The sequence below is a fragment of the Oryctolagus cuniculus genome, chromosome 15, assembly GCF_964237555.1.
Source record: "Oryctolagus cuniculus chromosome 15, mOryCun1.1, whole genome shotgun sequence".
In the NCBI taxonomy this organism is placed as follows: Eukaryota; Metazoa; Chordata; class Mammalia; order Lagomorpha; family Leporidae; genus Oryctolagus; species Oryctolagus cuniculus.
This window is the reverse complement of record NC_091446.1, coordinates 16,119,301-16,138,231: the sequence shown is the minus strand read 5'-3', so window position 1 is coordinate 16,138,231 and position 18,931 is coordinate 16,119,301. Positions and strand designations below refer to the sequence as shown.

At 44.6% G+C, this 18,931-nt stretch overlaps 1 protein-coding gene and 1 long non-coding RNA gene across 4 annotated transcripts in view; one reads left to right on the top strand and one right to left on the bottom strand.

Annotated features, from left to right (window-relative positions):
* The window catches only part of CCDC186 (coiled-coil domain containing 186), a 49,664-nt gene extending 34,839 nt beyond the window's left edge, over positions 1 to 14,825 (bottom strand). The window contains exons 1-2 of one of the 3 annotated variants that reach the window (XM_008270533.4): positions 14,619 to 14,825; positions 3,282 to 3,977 (exon numbers count right to left, since the gene is read on the bottom strand). In XM_008270533.4, the coding sequence (XP_008268755.2) occupies positions 3,282 to 3,977; positions 14,619 to 14,740 (818 nt within the window). In that variant the 5' untranslated portion in view covers positions 14,741 to 14,825. Of the gene's footprint in view, positions 1 to 3,281; positions 3,978 to 4,591; positions 4,738 to 14,218; positions 14,523 to 14,618 lie in introns of those variants that run through there. The other 2 variants (XM_008270534.4, XM_070057188.1) reach the window with 2 other exon arrangements.
* Positions 14,826 to 14,833: 8 nt separating this feature from the next.
* Positions 14,834 to 15,279, top strand: LOC138845299 (uncharacterized). The gene is made up of 2 exons (XR_011382252.1): positions 14,834 to 14,971; positions 15,057 to 15,279. It is a non-coding gene; the product is annotated as an uncharacterized lncRNA (long non-coding RNA).
* Positions 15,280 to 18,931: the final 3,652 nt, after the last annotated feature.

Here is an 18,931-nt window from a genome sequence, read left to right as displayed (position 1 = left end):
CATATACTACACACACACACTAACCCTACAAAACTATGGGAGATGATGAAGGTGTTAACCTAACTGTGGTAATCGTTTCATAATTTATATCAATCATCACACTGCGCACCTTAAAAACAAATACATACAATTTTATCAATTTGATCTCAGTAAACCTGAGGAAAAAATAGGGAAATAGCTGTGTAAACACAAAAACATTTGGAAGCAGATGGATTCATGAAAATTTCAAAGGAAGTGAAAGTTTTCTTCACAGAAAATTAAATAAAGGGAAAACAAAAAAAAAGTTTTAGAGCTGATCTGAATCAATAAAGCATTTTATTAGAAATTAAAAATACGTGGGGCCCGGCACTGTGGCATAGCGAGTTAAGCCGCAGCCTGCAATGTTGGCATCCCTTATGGGCACCAGGTTGAGACCCAGCTACTCCACTTCTGATCCGGCGCTCTGCTATGGCTTGGGAAAGCAGAACATGGCCCAAGTCCTTGGGCCCCTGCACCCGCATGGGAGGCCGGGAGGAAGCTCCTGGCATTAGATCGGTGTAGCTCTGGCTATTGCAGCCATCTGGTGAGTGAACCAGCAGATGAGAGACTTCCTTCCTTCCCTCCCTCCCTCTGTCTCTACTCTCTCCATGTAACTCTTTCAAAATAAATAAATAAATCTTTAAAAAAATAATATGTGTATAACAAAAGATTAACAGATTTAAAATAAGAATATCTGACATCTCTGTAATGCCTTAATGTCCAAAACAGTCCATTAGGTAAGTATCATCTTCTTAATATGGATGGAAAAAAATCTCTGACTCAGCTAAGTTGATGGCGGCCAGTGTAGTATAGCTTCCGAGGACATAGCAGTAACAATCTTCCAAATCCAGATTCCAGAACTGTGCTTATCGACTCTACCATGCTAATCTCATTCTGACAGAATGGGGCAAAAAAAGATCAATCTTTTACTGTTTTGGTTACGTTTTTAAATAAATTTAACAAGTTGTGACTAGTCCATTTCTAGTAACTGTGACTGAGAAATCTCTGAAGCCAAACCAAAGATTATAACTATGCATCACTAGCATCTGACCTTGAACAATCACTTAACCTAATCTCTCTGTGGTTCAGGGACCTCATCTACCAAACTAGGATAATAACAGCACACACTTCATAGAGGTGTTGTGAAGAGCCCATGAGTTAACTTACATAATATGGCAGTCACATAACTAACTGCTATTACTAGTATTAAATAACATAATTTACAAGATCTAACAAAAGCAGGAAGAGGCATCAGAGATCCTTTCAAGGGCAAGGTCTATCAGAAAAGGCACACAGGCATCAGGGAATTGACACCCTAAAAAGCAACAGCAGCAGAGCAGCAATGGTTCAATTATACAAAAGCGTATGGTTGGGCCGGCGCCGCGGCTCACTAGGCTAATCCTCCGCCTAGCGGCGCCGGCACACCGGGTTCTAGTCCCGGTTGGGGCGCCGGATTCTGTCCCGGTTGCCCCTCTTCCAGGCCAGCTCTCTGCTGTGGCCAGGGAGTGCAGTGGAGGATGGCCCAGGTTCTTGGGCCCTGCACCCCATGGGAGACCAGGAAAAGCACCTGGCTCCTGGCTCCTGCCATCGGATCAGCGCAGTGCGCCGGCCGCGGTGCGCCGGCCGCAGCGCGCCGGCCGCGGCGGCCATTGGAGGGTGAACCAACGGCAAAGGAAGACCTTTCTCTCTGTCTCTCTCTCTCTCTCACTGTCCACTCTGCCTGTCAAAAAATAAAAAAATAAAAATAAAAATAAAAAAAAATGAAAAAAAAAAGCGTATGGTTTATTCACACCACAGCAATATTCCAGGAAAGATATGAAGAGGAGTAGGCACTAGTTTTGTGGTCGTTTAATAACAGGGTGTTGGTGTCCTGAAGAGATATCTGTACACACATGTTCATAAGAGCATTATCCACAACAGCCTAAAGGTAGAAGGAGCCCAAGTATCCACTAACAGATGAAAGAGCAAATAATATGTGGTATATACTTACATATACAATGGACTATATTTCCACCTGAAAGAAGTTCAGACAAGTTTCAATATATGGGTAAACCTGGAGGCCACCATGTTAAGTGAAATAAGCCAATCACAAGAGATTAAGTACTATTTGGCTTCATTAGATGAGTTACCGAAAGTGTCAAGCAGAACAGAGCAGTACGTAGATGCCAGCAACTGGAGACAGGAAGAATAGAGCCGTTGCTTAACGGACAGAGAATTTCAGATGTGCAAAGTCAAAATGTCCTACAGACTGCTTGCACAATACTGTGAATGAGCTGAACTTTATTAACTGTACACTTAAAAGGGGTTAAGGCAGTAAGTTTTATGCCATATGTACTGTATCACAATTTAAAAAAGGGGAGGCTGGACAGTAAACCAATGAAGAGTGAACTGGTCCAGCAAATACAGATTCACTGAGCAGGACAATCTGGAACAGTTAAGACTAGAAGCAAGGAAAAGTCAGTTTCATATTCAGCAGTATTTGGTACATTTTCTTCGGTCATCCTCCTCCACTATGTGAACTTCCTCCCTCTTTCCTCTACAAACACATGCCTCTAATTCAAACACTTTTAAAAGTATGATGTTTTAAAAAGAGAATCAGCCTGTATTTCAGTGGAGGCTAGTATACTTTATTTTCCTTTCTTAATGTTAAAAAACAGTACCTTAATCAATCATCATATAACTATATAAATCTAGAATAAAAAGGCAGGACAATATGGTATTAGGAAAAGACTGAATGAAAGCAAACTATTATTAAAACAGAATTCTACAAATCCAAGAGAAGTCTAAAACAACTATGTTCTTGTGTTATATGAAAGAAGGTTAAAATAACTATGTTCTCATTTACTGAGTGATAATCAACCAATTCTTCATCCTCTAAATTTTAATTTTTTGAAACAATGAATTCACAGTGGGGACTTTAAGAAAAAAATTTTAAACATTATTCTCATTTTCTTGTGAACTTTTCTATTTTTGACAATACTGTACTCAAAAATTCTTCAAAAAAATGAGAAATCTGACATTTGTAAAAATTTCTAGCTCGTTAATGAATTTAAACTATTTACTATAATATTTATTTCTTTAGATTTAGATTTATAAACAGTCTTAATTAGAAAAACTTGATATTTGCTAAATTATTCAGTAATGCTATTATATGTCCACCTCTGCTGTGGAATTAGAAGTGGCCAAGATGATACTTTCCTTTAAAGAATTCAATCTTTAACCCCGATGGGGGAAACAAGAATCTAAAGGAATAAAAAACTTACTTTTTAATGGTATGTTCTTGCTGCAAATACTTATCTTGCACACACTTTTCAAACAGAACCAACGCATGTTCTCCCTTATTCATTCCATTTGGCACTCGGTGGCGTTCCTCTGCCAAGTCTGTAGATAAGAGTTCAGACTCTATTTCTTCCAACAAATCCTCTGAGGTTGAAACATTCTTTATTTCTGAAATAAGCTTCTTGGTGCAGTCTGTATCATAAGGACTTTCTGAATAAGTCTTTTCTTTAGCAACTTCTGTAAATGTAGATGATCTTAATTCAGCCAGGATTTGCGTAACTGTCTGTTCTGTTTCACTTGTTTTTGAAAGTTGTTCTGCAGAATCTCCACTAGGAAAATTAACTGTTTGTTCTGAATTTTCAGGACATATGTTTCTTTTAGCACAAGAATCCTCACCTCCACCATGATCCAGAATATCATTTTCCTGTGCTTCAATTTGACTATTTAGTTCGTTGGACTGACATAATGTTTCATCACACTTTAATGACAATACTTTGGACTCATTTTCTAACTTACAGCTTTCATCACCAGAAAATGAGATGCATGAGTCTTCCTTTAATTCAGATGCTGTCCCAGGATTTGTATCAGAGGAAATGGAGGCTACGTGCTCTGTCTCTGCCATGCTGATGGGTAACTCACTCTGCATTTCTTCAAATCTGCTCCTGATCTTCGTTTTACATCTGAGAAAGTAAAACATTAAAATCAAAACAATTTCTAAGTGAAGACATCATACACTCAAGTATTTGCACACAATCTGTGATGTGGAACTAAAACTCCTAATAATTACTCCATACCCTTTCCTTGCAGAAAAAAAGAGCGAAAAGGCCAGTCTACCCATGTCGGTTGCAACTGGGAGAGCTACTAAGTCTGTCTTTCCTTCTTCACTTCACATAACTCCACTAATTATTTTCTAGCACAGTCAATCATCCCATGAGATGTTAGCTAAAGATCAATATTATTGATTGCAAGATTAGTGCCGAAGAATGATCAGAATTCCTTTAACTTTCTGAGTGGAAAAAAACTACCCCCAAGAAATTTGTAAGGAAACAGTAGAGAAATAAGACAACAATGAAAGCACTAGAAGAGAAATTGCAGAGCAAGAAAAAAATAAATACACAATGGGGCCAATGTGGCAGCATAATCTGATAAGCAGCTGCTTGCAACACTCCCACCAGCATCCCATTCTTAGAGCACTGGGATGAGTCTAGCGGCTGTGCTTCCAATAGAGCTTCCTACTAATGTGCCTAAGAAGGCAGCACAAGACAGCCCAACTACTTGGGCCCCTGACACTTACATGGGAGATCAGGGTGTAGTTCTCGCCTCCTGTCTTCAGCCTGGCTTAGATCTGGCTATTGCAGCCATTTGGGGAATGAACCAGTAGACAGATCGACTGATCGCTCTCATGCTCTCTCTGTTACTCTGCCTTTCAAATAAATAAATCTTTTTGAAAGAAATGCACATTAATGATAATTAAAAATTTGCTGGGAAGGAAAACTAAACAATAACACGACATGGCTACTTATAACCCAGAGACCTAGACTTGAGCTGAAAAGAAGTCACAGTGTGATGGATCCCTGCTAGGAGTTATTTTTTTCCTCCAGGCAGTACCATGGTGATTTTCAAACATTCTCATTACGAATAAGTGTTCAGGGCAAATCAGATGGAGCCCACCAGGCACTATGCCAATAAAAACAACAATAAAAGGGTCTGGCACTGTGGCATAGTAGGTTAAGCCTCTGCCTGTGGTGCCAGCATCCCATATGGGTGCCAGTTCATGTCCTGGCTGCTCGACTTCTGATCCAGTTCCCTGCTAATGTCCTGAGAAAGCAGTGGAGGACGGCCCAAGTGCATGGGCCCTTGTACCCATGTGTGAGACCCAGAAGAAGAAGCTCCAGGCTCTGGGTCAGCCCAGCTCGGGCCGCTGCAACCATTTGGGGAATAAACCAGTGGAAGGAGGATATCTCAGTCTCTGTCTCTCCTTCTCTGTAATTCTGCCTTTAAATAAATAAATCTTTTTTTTTAAATATTTATTCGTTTGGAAGGCAAAGTTATAGAGAGGCAGAGGCAGAGAGAGAGGGGGAGAAAGAGAGAGAAAGAGAGGTCTTCCAAGTGCTGGTTCACTCCCCAGATGGCCACATTGGCTGGAGCTGTATCAATCTGAAGCCAGGAGCTAGGAGATTCCTCCAGGTCTCCCAAACGGGTGCAGGGGCCCAAGGACTTGGGCCATCTTCTACTGCCTTCCCAGGCCATAGTAGAGAGCTGGCTCAGAAGTGGAGCAACCAGAACTCAAACCAGCGCCCAAATGGGATGCCAGCACTGCAGGCGGCGGCTTTACCCATTACGCCACAGCGCCGGCCCCATAAATAAATCTTTAAAAAAAATTAAAAATTGGGGCCAGTGCTGTGGCGTAATGGGTAAAGCCGCCACCTGCAGTGCCGGCATCCCATTTAGGCGCTGGTTTGAGTTCTGGTTGCTCCACTTCTGAGCCAGCTCTCTACTATGGCCTGGGAAGGCAGTGGAAGATGGCCCAGATCCTTGGGCCCCTGCATCCACGTGGGAGACCTGGAAGAAGCTCCTGAGTTTCGGATCAGTGCTGCTCCAGTCGTTGCAGCCAACTGGGGAGTGAACCAACGGATGGAAGACCTCTCTCTCTAACTCTTTCAAATAAATAATTTAATTAAATGAAAAATAAAGAATTAATTCCATCAAGTTACTTTTTTACGATGCTTATGAAAGTTAGTCTAAGCTATTTTATGAAAATTACTGAAATTCACAAATTACCCTTATATAGGCACAGACAGCCTACTGGTTAGGGTAATGGTGTATCACATCAGAGAGCCTGGGTTCCACATCCACAGTTTCAGCAATCATCAACTTCTACAAACACGAGCAGGATAGAGGAGTTACCAAAGCCATATGAGATCAGATTAAAAAGTGGGCAAGTGATAGTTTGACAGAAGCTAATAGAGAAACAATCCAGATGAGAGGTATACTTATGGAAGCTGAAACGTGAAACTCAAAGTTTTTAATAACAAAGAAAAATACGTTAACATCAGACTATAATGGAGGTGGTGACCACCATGTAACCTGCCATCCTGTAACCACTTAGCTTGCGAACTGAGTTTTCTCATGCTCAAATGAACACTGACTGGAGGCCAAGCAAAAACAGACGAGTTAGCAAAGGTCTATATGTATATATGCAACAAACCCATCACCAAAGATTAAACAACTACACAGCAGCGGAGGTGGGGGAGAAGAACAAGATGAGCTTCATTTTGCCCATGATTAACTAAGAGAAAAAACAGTCAGCTGAGTCCTGCCATAGGCCTCCAGCTGGCAGCGCGATGCAGACCAATCTGGATGCTGTCCAGAGTTTTTTCTTTTGGTGGTGGGAAGGGACGGGGCAATCATCAAAGCTACTGAGAAAGGACGAGCCTCATAGCAGACTAATGGGGGAGGATGTAAAACTAGGCATTTGTTTAAAAAAGCGCTTGTACAAACCAAGTGCATATCCAAATACAGAAATAAATGTTGCTTTAAAAAAATGATACAGGGTCCAGCGCTGTGGCATAGCAGGTAAAGCCACCACCTGCAGGACTGCCATCCCATATGGGTACTGGTTCAAGTTCTGGATGCTCCACTTCCGATCCAGCTCTGTTATGGCCTGAGAAAGCAGTGGAAGATGACCCAAGTCCTTGGGTCCTTGCTCCCACTTGGGAGACCTGGAGGAAGCTCCTGGCTCCTTGCTTTGGGTCAGCTCAGCTCCGGGTCAGCTCAGCTCTGGCTACTGTAGCCATTTAGGGGATGAACCAGGGGATGAAAACCTCTCTGTCTCTACCTGTTTCTGTAATTCTGACTTTCAATGGGCTCCTGCCACCCATTCTGGCTCTGGCTATGACCTTGCCCAGTCCCCGCTGTTTCTGGCATTTGGGGAGAGAATCAGTACATGGGAACTCTCTCTCAAATTAACAAAAATTTTTAAAATTAAAAAAAAAAGCAGGTTATTTGAACTTTTTAGCAACCTTTACTAATTAGGAGAAATATCTATTTGAAACAGTACAGTCAGAAAATTCTTTTGAATTCAACGACTTCTATTTTTCAGAGCTGTTTCTCACACAGTACCTCAGGACCAATTCATACTTCAGAGTGGACTCCATGAATGAGAACTGGTTTCGTTCTTACTGGAGCTCATCAGCTGTAGGCAACTGGTCAAGAAACACTTTGACTTGCCTGGATGCCAGCTACTATCCATCTTGGATTTCTTTTCTTAATGCATGACTTCACATTTCTACAAAATTATTTCCATGTAGGAATCATATAGATGAAAACAATTTTAAACAGCTTTTTGTTCTTGCTCTTGTTTTTCCACTAACTGACATTATAAACAAACAAAAAAACTTAGGCTGCAAATACAAATGGATCCAATCCACAGATATTTGGTAACAGGTTATTATATAAACAAGTACCATACAAAAGTAACAAGTCAAAAATACATTTCTAGGGCCAGTGCTGTGGCGTACTGGGTAAAGTCACTGCCTGCAATGCCGGCATCCCCTATGGATGCCAGTTCAAGTCCCAGCTGCTTCACTTCCTATCCAGCTCTCCACTATGGCCTGGGAAAGCAGTAGAAGATGGCCCAAGTCCTTGGACCCCTACACCTGCATGGGAAACCTGGAAGAAGCTCCTGGCTCCTGATCTGCTCAGCTCTGGCCATTATGCCCATCTGGGGAGTAAACCAGCTGATGGAAGACCTCTCTCTGTCTCTGCCTCTCTCTAGCTCTGCCTTTCAAATCCTCCCACCACCACCCCCCCACCCCCCACCGTGCGTGCTCACTCGTGCTCTCGTGCTCTCTCTCTCTGCCTCTCTGTAACTCTTTCAAATAAAGTAAATCTTAAAAAAAAAATACATTTCCAAAGTAGGCATTCATTCATTCATTTGCTCACCAAGTAGGTTTTAGCATCTATTATGCAGACACTGTTCTTGGTGTGGAGAGCAGTCATGAATAAAAACAGACAACCCTCACGGTGAGACCTGAGGTAGGCAGATCAATATATGTTGCCCATAGGCCGGCGCCGGCACACCGGGTTCTAGTCCCAGTCAGGGCGCCGGATTCTGTCCCAGTTGCCCTTCTTCCAGGCCAGCTCTCTGCTGTGGCCAGGGAGTGCAATGGAGGATGGCCCAGGTTCTTGGGCCCTGCACCCGCATGGGAGACCGGGACCTGGCTTCGGATCAGCGTGATGCACTGGCCGCAGCACGCCGACCATGGCGGCAATTGGAGGGTGAACCAATGGTAAAGGAAGACCTTTCTCTCTGTCTCTCTCTCTCACTGTCTACTCTGCCTGTCAAAAAATAAATTAATTAATTAAAAAATTAAAAAAAAATATGTTGCCCATAAACATTACAGCACTAGAAATTATATGATATTTATTTTAATATTACGGTATCTTAATTTTTAGGTTTGCCAGTGTTCAACAGAAACACCTGGGAAACAAGTGTTTTGGCACTGCAGTTAGGCTGCAACTTAGGATAGCTGCACCTCCTACTGATGCACGCCCTAGGGGGCAGCAGGTGATGGTTTAAGTTCTTCCGTCTCTGACACCCATTTGGGAGACCCAGACTGAGTTCTGAGTGTTGGTCTTCAGCCTGGCTCAGCCCTGACTTCTATGGGCATTTGGGAAATGAACCAGCAGATGGAAGAGCTCTCTCTCTTTCAAATAAAATGAAATTAAATGTTTTTAAAAAATAAAAAAAAAAACACCTTAGTTCAGTATAAATACTATCTGTAACTAGCTACAAGTTTAAAAATTATAAACTGTACCATTTAAGTCCCAAATAATACCAGTTGTATAATTCTCAAACATGCATCATGGTAGGCAAGCTGAGACTGGGAGCTCACTCCTGTTCTTCAGCACAATGGTCTACTATCCACTGTAGAAATGAAGTACATCACGAGTCTGCTGCACTTCAGATCCAGCTCCCTGCTAATGTGCCTGAGAAAGCAACAGGTGATGGCCAGTGGTGCTTGAGTCCCTGGCACTCATGTGGGAGACTCGAATGGAGTTCTAGGCTCCTGAGCTTTAGTCTGGCCCAGCCCCAACCAGTGAGGCCATTCAAGCAGAAAGCCAGCAGACGGAAGATCTCTCTGTCTCTCCCTCTCTGTAACTCTGCCTTTCAAATAAATAAATAAATCTTTTAGAAAAGAAAAAGAAGAAACGTAACTACATCAAAAAATTTTCTACTTATTCCCCAAATAAACTTTGAAAGGAGCATAAACAAACAAAAATAAAAACCTAGTCTTTCTGGACAGTTCTAATAAATGAGAAACAAAAAGCAAAATAAAAAAAGCATCTACATCGTCCATTACCATCTGTTCACAACTCCAAATAACTGTTTTTTTTTCATAAATTATATCAACTTCAAAAGACACTTTCCTGGGTAAAAGCTTTTTAAAAATGAAATAGAATGAAAAAGAACCTGTTTAAGAAGCATGAATATCTTTTTTCACATAATGAAAATGCTTGACATTGAAATTTCATATAAAGTACATTTATGTAGATCAAAATCTACTTTTTTAACTGAATCACATTCTGGGTAAAATTTAATAGTCACATGTTGAGTTTTCTTTAAGGGAAACACAGCACTATAATAAAAAAGCTGCCTCTAGTTTACTAGTTTGAGAAGTTCCTTCTATGAGTCAAGGTCAATTATCCCTGCGGGGATTTCTTTAGCTTTGCACCTATGATTTCAGACAGGGTGGATTTTATGGTTTGTGCATTATATAATGCACAAAGATGCTAACTGAATAATAAAAAAAAAAAGACTCGGGCAATAAATGTAGCAGGACACCAAACCCACACCAAAACAGTACCAAATCCTGTGGTAGGATAATAGAAGAAAGAGAGGGCCGGCGCCGTGGCTCAATAGGCTAATCCTCCACCTTGCGGCGCCGGCACACCGGGTTCTAGTCCCGGTTGGGGCGCCGGATTCTGTCCCGGTTGCCCCTCTTCCAGGCCAGCTCTCTGCTATGGCCAGGGAGTGCAGTGGAGGATGGCCCAGGTGCTTGGGCCCTGCACCCCATGGGAGACCAGGAAAAGCACCTGGCTCCTGGCTCCTGCCAGGATCAGCGCGGTGCGCCGGCTGCAGCGGCAGCCATTGGAGGGTGAACCAGTGGCAAAAGGAAGACCTTTCTCTCTCTGTCTCTCTCTCACTGTCCACTCTGCCTGTCAAAAAAAAAAAAAAAAAAAAAAAAGAAAGAGAAACTATGGTCCATCAAGATTCCAGGAAAGGGGCAGCAGGTAAGGCTGCCACCTGCAGTGCTGGCATCCTATATGGGTGCCAGTTTGAGTCCTGGCTGCTCCACTTCTAACCCGGCTCCCTGCTAATGTGCCTGAGAAAGCAGCAGAAGATGGCCAAGTCCTCGGGACCCTGCACCACACGGGAGACCTGGATGAAGCTCGTGGCTCCTGGCTTCAGCCTGGCCCAGATGGGGCTGCTGTAGCCATTTAGGGAGTGAACCAGCAGCAGATGGAAAATCTCTCTCTGAGCCTCTCCTCCTCTGTAACTCTGATTTTCAAATAAATAAATAAATATTTTAAAAAATAAAAATATTCCAGGAAAAAGAGGGTCAGTGGCTACACATCACATTATCAATATCCTATGTATCATTCTACCAGTTTGTTATCTTACATGAATGCAATTTTATATATCTCTAATACTTTTTAAAATATTAAAGCAGTTATTAATACAGAAATCTTAATTTGAAGCTTGTACAGATGTTACCATTTGCACTTTAATGAGTCCAAGAAAACACAGAAAGTATTTTCAATTAATTTTCCTTCCAAATCTAACAAGTGAAAGAAGGAAAAAAAATCTTGACCAGTAGTTTGCTTTTCAAAAAGGAAGGTGAATAACTTAAGATTAAATATATAGGTTGTGACTCTGCTTTATATTAGTTTTGATGTTTAATTCTGAAGTCACATTTGGCCTGGGTTTATTTAATTTGGTAAGATGTAGTAAGAAAAAGTTAAATTATTTATTAGTACTTACTACAGACTATCAATTCATGTATCTTTTTTTTTTTTTTTTTGGACAGGCAGAGTGGACAGTGAGAGAGAGAGAGACAGAGAGAAAGGTCTTCCTTTGCCGTTGGTTCACCCTCCAATGGCCGCCGCGGCCGGCGCGCTGCGGCCGGCGCACCGCGCTGATCCGATGGCAGGAGCCAGGAGCCAGGTGCTTTTCCTGGTCTCCCATGGGGTGCAGGGCCCAAGCACTTGGGCCATCCTCCACTGCACTCCCTGGCCACAGCAGAGAGCTGGCCTGGAAGAGGGGCAACCGGGACAGAATCCGGCGCCCTGACCGGGACTGGAACCCGGTGTGCCGGCGCCGCTAGGCGGAGGATTAGCCTAGTGAGCCACGGCGCCGGCTTCAATTCATGTATCTTAACAAATGTTACTAAGAAATATACCCCCAATACAGTCAATACTACGCTGGGGTTGATTTCCATTGAATCTACTTCCCCTTCACCTCAGTATCTTTTTTTTTTAAGATTTATTTATTTGAAAGGCAGCGTGACGGAGAAAGGGGTAAGTTAGAAGGGAGAGAGAGAAATGAATAGATAGATCAATCTTCTAAGCACTGAGTCACTCCCCAAATGCCCACAAGTCAAGGTTGGGCCAGGCCAAAGCCAGGAGCCTGGAACTCCATCCTGGTCTTCCACATGGTGGCAGGGACCCAAGTGCCTGGGCCACTCTCGGCTCCCTTCCCACTCACATTAGCAGGAAGCTGGATCAGAAACTGAGAAGGAAAGGGGGCTCCAACACGGGATGCTGTCATTACAAGTGGTGGCCAAGCACCACAATGCCTGCTCCTTACTTTGCTTATACTTTTTAGCCCAAATACAAATTGTAAGTCTCAGTAGCTGAGAAAGTTCAAAGAAGTCTAAAAGAATGTAAGATTAAAGGGTCATTTGTAGATGGAAATGTCTGTCATCTCCTCTATCCCTAAAAGGAAAATGCAATGTAACATCGAGCTATATCAAGCCCAGTGATGTTCAAGAACCTACTCCTAGGTATTTAAAGAAGAAAGAGATGAAAGAAATAATCTTAGAACTTCAGGTTAAGGGTCTTTCAACACAAAACAGCTAGACGAATTTGAAACCAGTACAGATTTCTATTCATTCTTCAAAGGGAAGGTTGGCTTTCTAAATCTCCAAATAGAGCTGCTTCTTCAACCTATCCTCTCTTCCCTCTTCCATCGAGAGTGAAGTACTGGACTGCTTTACCTTTACTCCATGACGTCAGCATCTGGCTGTAAACAGACTTATAAACGGAACACACTAAACAACCAGCAGCCATGCTGTCACTGCACAGCATCAAAGGGCAACTCTTTAGTTAATAGGGGAAGGAACAGGAAGGTTAGGGTGCTCACAGAGTGCTACACACTGGCCACTCCTTTGGGTTAGGCCATACACAAAGACTGAAACATCAGTCACATTCCATGGAATCTCCACTGTTGAAAGAATAATTAAGTTTACATGCACTCATTCTGAACCAGAGGAGGCCTTCAAACAAAACTAACATAAACACACTCGCATCTCCTAGGTGATCCAGCAATTCGACTTTAAAAGGGAGTTTTAATTCTCAATACTGCAAGATTTGTAAGCTACCCAGTATTTTCTATGAATTTAAAATAATACAATTAAGACTAACAAGAAAAGAAAAAGAATTGGGCCAATCATCGCTGCATTTTGTGTAATGGTGGATTAAAAAAAAAAAAAACACAGCTGCACAAGGGCCCGTGTACTTTATCCACAAAGACAGTACAGATTCGCATCAGTGTTTCTCGAATCTTAATCTTCCCCACAAGATAAACACTCTACAAATAGGAAGGTGTTGTTAGTAGCTGCAAAGGCCACACCCACAACCAGCATACCTACACACTTCACGGATTGATTTTTTTTCTTAAATGGATACCAGCACACCTCCTGAAACATTGTTCCACTGACTTACTGAACAATTCCTTAGGAAAACACTCAGTCTACCTCTTAGCAAGGAAGAGAAAAACTAGGTGTCAAAGGAACACGATACACATGCAAACAGAACTGCCAAGCGCCTGCGACTGGACTGCGTGTGTGTACTCCGCTGCGGGTCCCCAGGTAACAAGACTACCCAGGATTCGAATCCAGATGTTGCGACTGAAAATCCAGGCCTTCCGGCCCCAAGCAAAATCAAAATGTGAATATTAGCCGAAGCTGTTAAATTGCTAACCGCTGAGCGATAATTACACCTGCACTGTTCCCCAGGCTGGCTACCTGGGCACGTGTGCAAGGGGGTTTTACCATTTCACACGTTCGATGGAGGCATATTTGGAATTCCTTCCTCCCCAGCCAAGCTTTATGGAATGCCTTGATGTCCTTGGAAGAAAGGCAGCATAAAAACAAAGAACAGTATTCTCTCTCATCCACAACCCCAACAATCATTTCCAGTAACTTGAAAATCACAGTAACACCAAGTGTTGAGAAAAGGGCTAAAAAGTCACCGAAACAGTAAACACACACGGACACAAAGAGTCAGCGTGGACACGAAAGGCCAAGCAGGCGACTGAGTCTCTCCGAAGGATCCCGGAGCAGCAGGGCTGGGCTCGCACTTGCAGCCCGGGTGATCGGCTCGAACCCGGCGGCTCGCGAGGCACAGCCCCCGGGGTCCCCACCGACCCGCCTCGGTCGCCCCCTGCCCCGGCGCCCGGGACTCAGCGAGGGGGCTGCGAGCCCTGTCCCCCGGCGCTCGCCTCCTCCCGCCCGCGAGAGCAGCCAGCAGCCGGCTCGCCCCCGCCCCGGGACTGCAGGACGCGCCGAGGCTCGCAGCCCCGCGGCGCTGCCACCAGCACTGTCCCGTCCGCTCCGGGCGCCCCTCAGGCACTCACCCCTCCTCTCCAAGCCTCAGGCCGCACCCTAGCGAGGCCGCTGGAGCTCCAGCTCAGAGACCAACTTCTCCATCACGGGGCAGAGTGGGAGGGAGACAGAGCGGCGAGGAACAGGGCGGGACACCTCTCTCTCTCGGCGCCACAGCTTCCCCAAGCCCCCGCGGAGCTGACACATCAACAAAGATGGCGGCGACGCCGGAGCCGGCCGGGGTACAGCTGAGGGGGCGGGGCTCCCCGAAGGAGCCAATCAGCGCCTCGCGGGCGGCGTGACGCGGCGCACCTTGAGGTCCAGGGTAACCTGCCTGCAGTGGGCGGAGCCGGTGCAGCACCGCCCCCGGCCTCCCGGCCCCGGGAGGCCCCGCCCTGGGCGGTCTCGCAGGGGCACCCACGCGCTGCCGACCTGCGCTCGCCTGGCCTTAGTCCTGTCGCGCCTCTCACGCCCTTCCAGCATCCAGGCAGGTTGTTTCCTTCCGTGGAGGCGCGTCTCGCCCTTTGGCCGGTCCTCGTTCGAGTCAGGGACATCAAGCAATAAAAGAATTCCCGACCGTGGCTTCTCGGCGCTGATGCGCAGACCTTGCACCTGACGTGGGCGGAGTCTCAGGAGCAGCGTACCTGCCCTTTTCTTCCCTGGAGAGGCTTCTGGGGTTTCCATACCTCCGCGTTCGGATCTCCAGGGTGGCCCCCACGGCCCTTGCTTAACAATGGGCTGTGGGGGCGTTCGCCTCTCCCGGCAGGGTGTCCACTATGCCCAGGGTGGGTATGGAGACAGTTGCCCAGCAGGGTCCGGCGCGGGAAGCTGTGCACTTGGACGCCACTGAAACGACGTTCTTTGCTTTAGGACTTCTCATTCATAAGTCCTCAGAGGAAATACTTAATTCAGGCGAGTCTTGAATGCAAGACTTTGGAAAGTAGAAGTTTCTGCCGCTCCATTGAGCTGCTTTGAGACTGCTGGAGAAAAAAAAAAGAAAGAAACCCTGACTATAAATATGTGATTTGTTCCTCTTTCCTTTGCAACAGGAAATGGCACCTCCTTCCTCAAATAAAGAGACTGCATTAAGATACATTGTTGCAAAGTGTCTATGATAACAAAGAAATGATTGGACTTTGAAAAACAAATCTACCCAACTTTCCTAGCGAGGTCTATTATTCTGGGGGAGAGGGGGAGTCAAAGAAACCTTGAGCTGTTTCAGTATTCATATTGTCAGCAATAACACTGGTATTACTATTTATTTCTGAAATTTCTGAATTCTAGCACTAGAATAAAGCATATAAATGTCTCTGGGAACCAAGTTTTTCACTGTAAGAAAAAAGTAGAAATAGAAAATCATAGAAATTAAATAAAAATTCTGCAATCCTAAATTTGAATTTAGGAATATATTAAGCATGAACTCAGGGGCTGGTGCGGTGGCGCACTAGGTTAATCTTCCGCCTGCAGCGGCCACATCCCATATGGGCGCCGGGTTCGGGTTCTAGTCCCAGTTGCTCTTCTTTCAGTCCAGCTCTCTGCGGTGGCCTAGGAGGGCAGTGGAGGATGGCCCAAGTGCTTGGGTGCCTGCACCTGTATGGGAGACCAGGAGGAAGTACCTGGCTTCAGATCAGCGCAGCTCTGGCCGTTGCGGCCATTTGGAGAGTGAACCAGCGGAGGGAAGACCTTTCTCTCTGTCTCTCTCGCTCACTGTCTATAACTCTACCTGTCCAAAAAAAAAAAAAGTATGAACTCAGGGCATTTTTAATTAAAAAAAACTGTCTACCGAAAAGATCTAGAATAATCAGCCTACCTACATATTTATATTCTCCAAACTGTGATCTCTAAACGCCATTTCCTGTTAAAGTTACGTGGACTTTGTGTGATGATCAAAAGTGACTCCAATTCTAGGCCAAGAAAGGTAGAGAGAGCCTTGGACGTGTTGACTGTACCAGAAGCAAGGAAAAAGCAAAGTGAAGATGATAGCAGTCGTGCCCAAAAGACTTAGAAAGGAATTCAAGTGTGCTCCAACTGGACGGAAGCAGGATAATTTTAATGTTCAAAAATAACAACAGCAATTGATTGAGACACATCAACTACATAAAAAAAACTGCATGCATTGATTTTTTTTTCATGTTATTGAACATCTTGGGAAGATATCAAGAAATATCACACATTGAAAACTGATAATACTTTTTAAAAAATGAAGCATTTGGCCAGGCTGAATGTCAATCACAATGTGGATGGGAAAGTTCTCGTAGAATTTTGTGTAATAAACACACAAATAAAGAGAGACTATTACCGTTTTGCAAACTGTAATGAAATAATAGATACAGATAATGGTCATCTGTGAGTCTGGAACCCTAGATGAAACTTCAAGGGAAACTTCAAGGTGGATGAGGCTGACAACACTTGAAGCTACTAAGTCAATCTTAGTATGCACTGCAGGGAAACAGCTATAGAACCTGTACTTGCCATCTGCGGCAACAGAGAAACAGCACCACCTGGGAAGGATTCTGGCCAAACGTGACTGTAGCCCAGGATGCCGCCCTGGTCTCCCCACAGCCCCCACTGGGATGCTGGAGAGTAGCGAATGGGGAAGGGGACGTCCTCCACGCACTCCCAGGGCCATTCTTGGGGTTGAGCTTGAACCTGGCCCCACAGGGCCTGCAGTAGACAGGTGCAGGCTTCTGTGCTTCCTCCAGGGGCGCAGGTAGTGCCGGGACAGGCAGTCATAGATGCCCTCCAGCAGCCGGGGGCGCCTCCACGGGCTGACCCTGAACTTGTGTGGGGCATCTTGGGGAGCTGGAGGAGACGGGAGTCGCAGGGACCCCTGCTCCTCTCCAACCCGGCCCCGAGTCCAAATTACGGCCAGTCCTTGCCCACCTTTTGGAGCTTTGAGCTCTGTGACCCCAAGTCACTATTTCTTAAAGACATATACATTAACATTTACGGATGAAGAACATTGATTCTGCAAAAGAAACTATTCAGAAACAAGCCCTATATTGGTGCAAGTGTGTCAAAGAACAGAAGTCAACTCAAAGTTCCTAGTAGGCAAAGTTTGAACAAGTTGAGCAAGGAGATAAATGTAATACTCTCTTGGATTATAACCTAAAATGTTAAATAAATATCCATGAGTCCATTCTGACGTAAATAGATATAAAAATAAATGGGGAGAAGAGACAACTCTCCCATGTAGAAGAATTCCTAATAATGTCTGCAGTCTCTTTAGAGTGGACATTATTAAATAGGGGCTTTGCTTAATGGCTTCCTTCCAGGAAATCTGATATGGAAAGGGAGGAGGGAGAAAAAAGCAACCACACTGTAGAGAAACCTAACAAATACTGTCTCCGCCAGATAATCAAAACTGACATCAGTTGTCATGAATCATGTTCATAAAATCTACACTTAATGGGATGCAATGAAAACGGGACTTTATCTCTGCGGTCCTCCTTCCGATAACCCGTAACTCCATTCCCACTATGAGAAAACCAAATTCCAATAGTACAGCTCCCCTGCCCACAAAAGCCTGACCTACAATACTGTAGGAAGTTGTCAAGGAAAATCTGAGAAACTGCCAGGCAAGAAGAGCTTAGGAAGACAGGACTCCACGTGTCCTGGGTGAGTGCCTAGCTCAGAAAAGGAGCTACAGGTGAAAACAAAGCAAATCTAAATAAACCAGGGACTTCAGTCAACATATCAATATAGGTTCTTTAATTGTAACAAATGTAGCATACTTACAAGGCATGTTAATAATACAAGAAACTCCATGTGGTTGCAGTGAGAATTCATATTTTCTTTATAATTTAATCTGTAAGTTTATTCTGTAAATCTAAAACTATTCTAAAAAAAAAACTTATTTGAGGGGCCGGTGCTGTGGCATAGAAGATTAAGCCTCTGCCTGCAGTGTGGCAACTCATATGGGTGCTGGTCCAAGACCCAGCTGCTCCACTTCAGATCCAGCTCCCTGCTAATGTACCTGGGAAAGCAGAGAAGACAGCCCACATAGGAGACTGGGAAGAAGCTCCTGGATCCTGTCTTCCGCCTGGCTCAGCCTGTGGTGTTTCGGTCATTTGGGGAGTGAACCAGCGGAGGGAAGCTCTTGCTCTCTCTTCTTCTGCCTTTCAAATAAATAAATCTTTTTCAAAAAATTACCTGTTTGAGAGGGGAAAAAAAGTGTAAATTTCGGATTGCTTCAAAACATCGCAGGAAGAATGACGGGTACCAAAGCTGAGATTATGAATTTATAATGTTGAAACTGGGTGATGGGTACACTGGAGCAGCATTTTTCTGAGTTTGTTAGAAAACTTCCATAGTGTGTGTGTATTGTATTATATATATATGTACATGTAGAGGGAGGGAGAGCGTGAGACACGCCAACAGATAGAATGATGTGCTCTCAATCTAGGTGAGGAAGAAGGGTCAGGTGTGTTTAGTTTCCAAGGCTGGGCGGAAACAGTGAACTAATTTGGAAAACCCTGAAAGACCTTTAAGTTGCCGAGGAGACCCAAATGATCTGGGCAGAGCCAAGGTCTGCCTCTTTGTGCCCAAAATCAGCCCACGGCGCTCCTCGGGACAGCCTTCTAAAAGAAGCTACAAGTTAGCCACACGGTACTGCCAACAGCCACTTGCAGAGCCGGCAGCCTCGTCGCTGGAGCACCAGCCCCGGGGAGGCGGCAGCCCGGGAGGCACCGGCGAGCGCACGTGGGCGCCGCGGTGCACACGTGGTGCAGGTGCGCGGGCACGCA